At 38.6% G+C, this 8,268-nt stretch overlaps 1 protein-coding gene across 1 annotated transcript; it reads right to left on the bottom strand.

Annotated features, from left to right (window-relative positions):
- Positions 1-372: 372 nt before the first annotated feature.
- On the bottom strand, positions 373-8,191 carry naglu (N-acetylglucosaminidase, alpha). Its single transcript, XM_052596060.1, has 7 exons — positions 7,664-8,191; positions 6,093-6,240; positions 5,847-5,993; positions 5,150-5,235; positions 3,844-4,100; positions 2,874-3,601; positions 373-1,729 (listed from the first exon to the last, which is right to left on the bottom strand). The coding sequence occupies exons 1-7, from the start codon at positions 8,074-8,076 to the stop codon at positions 1,250-1,252; spliced, it is 2,259 nt and encodes a 752-aa protein (XP_052452020.1). The 5' UTR covers positions 8,077-8,191; the 3' UTR covers positions 373-1,249.
- Between the last annotated feature and the right edge of the window lie 77 nt (positions 8,192-8,268).

Raw genomic sequence — 8,268 nt, 5'->3', positions numbered from 1 at the left:
CCTGCCTTAAGGAATCATGGGAAATGTAGTTTATAGCTGCTTTCAATTCCTCCGTCCCTGTTAACTTATGTCGCCAAACACGAACATTGTAAACTTATCATTGTAAATGATTTATGTTATTTAATAATTGAGTATCTTTGCGATGATGAGCATATTTTTACACATTTTACATTAGTGTCTCTTGTATTGTGCCTACAGTTAAAAAACAACAACATAAGGCTACATAACTGCATAATATTGTATTGGTATTTCTGTACCAGATATAATGAAATGTATGCTTTATCAGCATAATTTTTTTTTTACTCCTGAAATAAACCCACTTTTCAGGTTAAATTCTAATTGGGATAATTAAACAAGTATGAAAAGCACAGCTTTTATCTGACAAAAATACAAAAAATAACTTTTTAATTTCAGCAACTTTTGTTTTACAAGGTCTTAGTGACTATCATTTTTGTTTGTGCTGGTTAACTATACAAGAAACTGTAGACTGAAAATCTGACTAAACGAATTCCATAAGCTCAAAAAACAAGTTAAACTACTCAATCTTAGTACAGTAATTCACAGGATCATTTCAAAGATATTTTTGCATTCAGTTTGTAAATGAAAAAACACAAAAAAGATAACGTTCTGAAATCTCAGCAGCAGTGTTTTGTCCAACAGATCTAGACTGGGACAATGGTAAAACAATGTCTTTGTGCTGCATCAACATTTTTACATTTCACACACTTTAGGGATGGAAAAATAGATTAAGTATATACAGTATATCTGACATACATAAAAACCTGGAACATCAGCAGAAACATGATAAAATGCATAAAGAACTTGGAAAACTCATTACAAGATCATTAATACCAAGGGGGCCATATAATTGCATTTTCTCAGCAAGATTTTCCTGAAGTGTTTTCCTGCCATTGCTAATGCTTGCCATCACAACCCTTACTGAGAATGTAAAGTGTCCTTACATTTTTGAAACTTGCTAGATCCCATACTTGCATTTATTTTACTTGCACTTAAGTTGTTTCAGGCTTCAATTCTTAAAACACTTTGCATTTCACAAAAACGTATTCGTAATGCAGTAAACCTCAGTACATGACATATATACCATTTAGAGGTTTCTGCAAGTAGTCTCTCGTGATAGTTTGGCAATTATTTTAAAAGAAAAGTGAGAAGATAAAATGCAAACTGTTTTTTGACCATTGTCGACCACCGTGTTAAACAATTTATGCAAGATGGATGAAACAAGTTCCCTTCATTTTAGCCTTTTCAGAGCATATGGGTAGTATTTGAGGAAGATCCGTAGTGCAATCTCATATGTGTCCCCTAGTGGTTTGGAGGGATATTTCCTCTGGTTGTAGACAAACCCTTTCTCAACCTGGAACACGGCCTGGTTGAAGATGTCTTGTTTGAAGGGTCTTCCTCTGTCGAGACACTCCACTAGTGTGTTAACAAACAAGCCCCAGCGCTGTAAATAATAGTCTTCCACTAGACCGCCCCACTCCTTGCTGGCATAGTCCAAGATTTCGCCATCGGGTCCCCAAAGGGTGATCTGATTTCGTGCGTTTATATCATACAGCTGTGCCTCGTGCTCATCCACACCCTGAGCCTGAGCCTGTTCAAGCCAGACTCCCAAAAGGAAGTGTTCGTTGCTGGAAAGGAGGTGGTCCAGTTCAGGTAAGAGATCGTAGACAAGCACGCCACCAGCGGTTAGGAGGTCAGGAAGCTTTTGAGCCTGGGAATCATACAAATAAATTAATATTTCAAACCTGTAATTTTGTAAACAATAAAAGGTGTAGTCACCTTTTATTAATGGGCGAAATCCAATCATTGTAATAGGAATCAATAATTTGGGGAATTTTGCATGAGGGCAAAAGATTTCCCCAAGCAAATTTCGCAATGGGTTCAAGTTGGTCATGAGAATTTGGTGTTTTAACTCAGTGGTTCCCAACCCTGGTCCTAGAGGCACCCCAAAACTACAAGTTTCGGATGTCTCCTTTTTCTGACACACAAATTTCAGGTCTTGGACTCTGTACTAATGAGCTGATGGGCTGAATCAGGTGTGTTTGATTAAGGAGACATGCAAAACATGCAGCTTTGGGGTCCCCCAGGACAAAGGTCGGGAACAACTGTGTTAACTAACAAAAAGCTGTTTTGGTAAACTATTGACAATGGACATTTATTTTCCCATAAAACAAGATTGTCATTAAGGCAGGGTCTTTCACACCAGTGATTTAGTTCGAAACAGAGCACAGTTCGCTTGGAAATGTGATAATACAATGTACCACGATACCAAATCCAAGACTAGCTGTAGGAACTGGTCTCGAGTTTGGTTGCAATGGGACTGTGGTGTGATTCCCATGAATCTGAAAGCTACTTGAACTTGGATATAAACAACTGTGAGTATGTAATCATACATTTAAAGCTGCAATTAAATAACTTGCAATTAAAAGAGTCTTCCTGTGATGCACATAGACACAAGCGTCGAACAATAGAACCAAATTAATAAGAAAATTATCAACATATAACAGTATATTGGTAAAATGCAGAGTCAGTTTTCTATCATGCACACTGTGCATGTATGTGACCCAGGATGAACACAAATGCACAGGGGTGGGAGTCCTGATATTTTATCCTACCAGGGTTTACTGCACATGCACACATCTATATTGCATATTTTTTTCTCACGAGTTTTAAAAATGTAGAAATTTCATATCATAAAGACCTTATTTGAAGCAAAAATAACAATATCATTATATGCATCGCTAACGGTGCAATAAAATTAGGCTACTCATGTTATGATAAAAGATTTTGGTCTTATTGCCCACCCCTAGCCCGGTTCACTAGATCACTGATATAACCGTTAAGTTTGGATTTACCTGGAAAGCATTCCGTATATCCTTGTAGAACTCAGTTGTAAGAAGCTGAAGCGCTTGACGTGTCACGTCCACAAGATCGTACCTGAAGGTTTCCAGAGTCACTAACGCTGGCGCGGCTTGGAACAGAAGCTTCCACGCCTTGTAGAAGTCAGCTGGTTCATACCAAATGTCCGTTTGCATGTGCAGGGACGGCCGATGTACCAATGGACTACGGTTGTGGTTCTTGTATTGCGGAAGAGTGCAGTTGTACACACTATGAAACAAGAGCTGCCAGGCCACCGTCAGATTCTCATTCATACTTCCATAGCGCCGCAAGGCGTACAGCGAAACCCACTTGGAAAGGTTGACGGGTTCTTTGCGCCAGGCCAGTTCACTCATAAGTTCGTAAATGACTGGATTCTGTTCGATGCCTTCGGGGGTCAAACCCAATCCCACTAGGGTTGAATTCGGAAAGCGGATGGCATCAAAGGGGCCGGAATTTATGCTCTCCACTGTTCCAAACAGTCCACTGTTCCCTCCAAAGTTGTGCAGCATGCACCAGATAAATGGCTGGCCGTAGAAGGAGTTTGTTGAAGAGTAGACAGGCATGGATTCAGCAAAGAGATCCAGGACAATCATGCGCCCCAGGGGGACGCCGTGTAACAGGGCCTTGACCTGGTCTGGTTTCCAGAATGAAGGGTCGCTGATAAATAACCAGCCTTGCATCAGCCAAATTGCTTGAGGGTCCACTGCCAGAGAGAGAGAGTAAAGGGAGAGAATATGAGACCACAACGCATCTGTGTGAGCAGTTGTGAGGACACCATGCTTCATCCCACCCCCAACTGTGCCCCAGAAAATAAGCGGGTCAATTGTGGGTTTTAAAACTAAACCAAATGCAATCCCAGAAGAAACATGAGCAACTTCAACATCTAGGACAATATCATAGTTAATTCCCGGACCAAATAAAAAGGGGTAACAAAGGCATAGTTACCTGAAGTCATAGTATTAAAAACAGCACGGCTGAGAGACGCCAGGTAAGTGGGATCCGAAGATGCTGGGGCCATTTCATTAAAGGTGTCTGTGTTGTAAATGTGGTCTGTTCCGAACTCCTTAATGACTTGGGTCAAAAAGAGGGATCCTATTCGCTGGAAGAGTGGGTCGCGTGGGTCAAGCACATAGGCGCAGGAGTAGGTGCAGTTAAAATGGCTCCAGGGGTTCAGCTTTGTCACATTTGCTTGGGGGAACAACCTAAAAAGGCATTGTTAAATGGGATTATTCCTGTCTTCACTCTCAAATAATTAATACAAATAGAAATTGTATGTTATTTGCAAATTTTCATTGCACTGGCCTTAAAGGGTTACTCAACCCCAAAGTTAAAACGTTGTCATGAATCACTTACCCCCCATGTTGTTCCAATCACATAAAAGCTTGTTTGTCTTTGTGCCAACACAATTTAAGATATTTTAAATGAAACCCAGAAGACTTGTTACTGTCCCATAGACTGCAATGTAAATACCACTGTCAAGGTCTAGAAAAGTATGAAAGACATCATCAGAATAATCCATCTGCCATAAGTGGTTTAACCATAACGTTACGAAGCAATGAGAATACTTTTTGTACTTGAATAAAACAAAAATAATGACTTTATTCAATTTGTCTCTATTTCTCTGCACATCACCGTAGCACCGTTTTGGAGAATATCCACTGAATGCAAACTGCGTAGGCTATTCTGTCAGCAGAAAGGATATGTTTTCTAAGTGTATTTACACTTTGATTTGAATTAAACGGTGCATCTGTGCAGTGCAGCTGACACAGAAGATATGCTGCTTGTGTTCAGAGGTTCTCCAAAATGGCACTACACTGAGACGACGAGGAGACAAACTGTTGAATAAAGTCTTTTTTATTTTATTTTTATTTGTGGACAAAAAATATTCTTGTCACTTCATAACGTTACGGTTGAACCACTGATGGCAGATGGACTATTCTGATGACTTCTTTCATATTTTTCTGGACCTTGAAAGTTTATTTTACTTGGCAGACTATGGGACAGTCACAAGCCTCCCAGGTTTCATTCAAAATATCTTAAACTGTGTTCCGAAGACGAACAAGCTTTTATGTATTTGGAAAGACCTGGGGGTAAATGATTAATGAATACATTTTCATTTTGGGGTGGAAGTATCCCTTTAAATAATAAGGAAATTTAAAAGCCATAAAAATGTACTTGATAACCAACACTACTTTCATGATTTCACATTTTACATCTATGTTAAATGGAAGACACATTTGAGAAATATTACCTGGTAATACCTTCAGGTACGATTCCTGAAAAAGCAGGCAATACAGGTATCATCCCAAAAGATCTCATGCGGTCCAGGATTTTAAACTGGAGGAATAAATGGCAAAAAAAAATTAATAGTTTTTAGCAAGAACATTTTAACGCATGACTATGTACAACTAGATTTTTTTATTTTCTGGTAATAGCATTTCCGCTCTTTCTATTGTGGGTGACTGGAACATGATACTATGCAGTTGTTAAGTTTTCTGAGCATGACTCTGCCAAAGTATGCCAAAGTCTCTGTGATGTTCTCTAGATGTGGCTTAGATATTTTAGATTCTCACCTATAATATTCTGACCTTCACATATGACTCATATCTCTCCCTTTGCCGGTTTTATCACTTGCCAGGTTAAAATCCTCTATGATCACTTTGGGCTATATTAGTCCAGTAACGATCCATTTTTACATTTGAATATGATAAAAAGAAAGTTACTATAATTATTATTAACAACAATTTACTTTCTTCTTTATATATTAATTTTGTATATTGTTTGTCATACAGAATATTTTTTTTGTGATGTATGTTCAAGATTGTTCTTAGAAATAAAAGAAAAAAAAAGGGAAAAAATCCTAACTCTGACCACTTGGCAAGAAAATACCAAATTTCTACGATTAATTTTTTTCAGGAATTTCATTTTATCAAAAGACTGTTCAATACCTGCAGGTAGAGCTGTTTGACATGCCAAGACGGAGGAAGCGGTCCTCCCCACTGAAACAGGTTTCCCATGCGGTTCCACGCTAGGAAAGCCGGACCTGTGAAGAAGTGATCCAGCTCGGTCTGGTTCAGACCGAGAGACAGATAAACCTACAGTACATCAGGAAAAGAAAACAAGCATAAAACACAACATACACTTGCAAATCTTCAATTATATGTGACCAGCCATTTTTAAAGAAATCCTCTCACCTCCTGCCATATCACCTCCTGTCCAGTGAACGCCAGAGGAAGATTTATGCCATTCAGTGCCATCCAATCAATCTCCCTTTGCCATCTGGGCCAATCCCACCACACGGAGGAGTAGCTCTGGGTACACACGTTCTGATAGTACCTGAACCTAGAGTTACACAAACACCAAATTAAATTAATTTGCTGCAGTAGGTCCTCCACACATTAACCACCACATCTCCAACATGTGACACACTTGGCAATGAATACTATTTTCTGTTTTGGAGCTGTAATGAGCATGACCTCATTCATAACATCATGTTTACATTGTTTGGAATTCACCGTCCACCGGCATCTCTGACAGTGACATAGTACAGGCCAGCTCATGCAGAACTAATAAGACCAACACGCAACAAAACAACCAAAAAATGTCTGGCTACAACAAAACATCCACATTAATATTGGTGATTATCAGCAATGCTGCTTTTTTCATTGTCTTTCAAATCACACACAACACGCTCTCATGATTGGAGCTACACAAGAACATGCAGAAAAAACCCAAAACAATGGCTCACAGAATGATGAGTTGCATGCAGAAACATAAGAAATATTAAATGAAAGGAAAAGACAGAGACAATCTTATCTAGACAGCCACTAAAGTGTGCATTTGTCATGTTAAAATGATGATTATAGTTGCTCTCATCTCAACAAAACACATAAAAACAGTTCAACTTAATCACACTGAGAAAACTAGTGATACTAGTTTATAGTATTTTGTTTTATATCTGCGCTAAGAGACATAAAATGCAAGTCTGTTTTGAAATTATTTTACTTAATACACAGTATATTAATTGTGGTTGGCCAGTGCAGATTTTTCAGTAACTGATCATTTCTTAAATTAAATTAAAACATTTGAAAAAATATTTTAAATGGAAACATTTATCTATTTATTTATATAAATGAAAACATTGCATTTAGGTTGCGGTCTATGGAGGGTCAGAGCGCTCTGGGATTTCATCAAAAATATCTCAATTTGTTTTTTTGATAAAATATTTCAAATGGAAAAATGTATCTATTTATTTATATAAATGGAAACATTGCACTTAGGTTGCTGTCTATGGAGGGTCAGAGAGCTCTGGGATTTCATCAAAAAAATCTCAATTTGTTTTCTGAAGGTCTTGTGGTTTTGGAATGACACGAGGGTGGATAGTGGGTTAACTATCACTTTAAGGGAACATTCTATTTTCATTTTGCAAAAATAATGTAAATAATACTTCTCTGAACATTCTAAAACAAGTTGTATCATTTAAAAATGTAAGATGAACGTAATGAACATAATTTTGCATTGCTTTATGCTTGCAATCTATCATGTAATTTACCAATGGGATAGTGACTTATAACATTTAAGTTGCTAAACAAAAATATTTTTTATGTTTTATGTTTTGAAACTTTCAAATATTCATAAGAATCTTTCAAGGATTATAAGTCTATAGGTTTTACTTACGATTTATTGACTCTAATCACTGAAAATGTCAAACAGTATCAATGAATAAAAGTGTTTTGCTGAATTAAATTGTTATAAGGCTGTTTACCTGTGCGGTGTATTGATGCGCAGGACGCCGGTGAGAGCAGGCAGGGGTCGGGGGATATTTAACTGATCTCCAGACCAGGACACATGACAGTTGCAGAAGTATTTGAGATAGTTGTATATACCGGTGGCCACCGCGACCCCCGTGCTGCCCACCGCCAGGATCTTGTTGTTCTTCGCGGATCGCAGCTCACACACGTCTAGAGTGTCATTAGACAGAGTCCGGTTGACTGACACGATGAAATCCCGAGATCTGTTTCCCAGCAGTCGCCTGAGCAGATCCACCACAGCTCTGGACTGAGTTTTTTCGCTGGCTTTCGCTCTCAGATGCGCGAGAGTCTGAAAGTCGCTGCAGACCGACTGCAAGAGTGTAACAAATAAAAGCGCGAGAAGCGCGCTGCGGATACAATGTATCATTTTGACATCTGTGACGTGAGCGGCATCGGTGCTCCAAATGTAAAGTTAAAAAATATCAACTTTTCTACTATTGATTTTCTTCGCGTGAGCAGGAAGTAATGTGTGTCAATGGAAAAGCAGGTGACCAATTACGAGACAGTCTGAAGGGCCTTTGAGGAGCTTTAGCCAATTAGGGCTCGAGTTTGAAAGACA

Source organism: Carassius gibelio, chromosome B24, assembly GCF_023724105.1.
Source record: "Carassius gibelio isolate Cgi1373 ecotype wild population from Czech Republic chromosome B24, carGib1.2-hapl.c, whole genome shotgun sequence".
Lineage (NCBI taxonomy): Eukaryota > Metazoa > Chordata > Actinopteri > Cypriniformes > Cyprinidae > Carassius > Carassius gibelio.
This window is presented reverse-complemented; position numbering and strand designations above follow the sequence as displayed.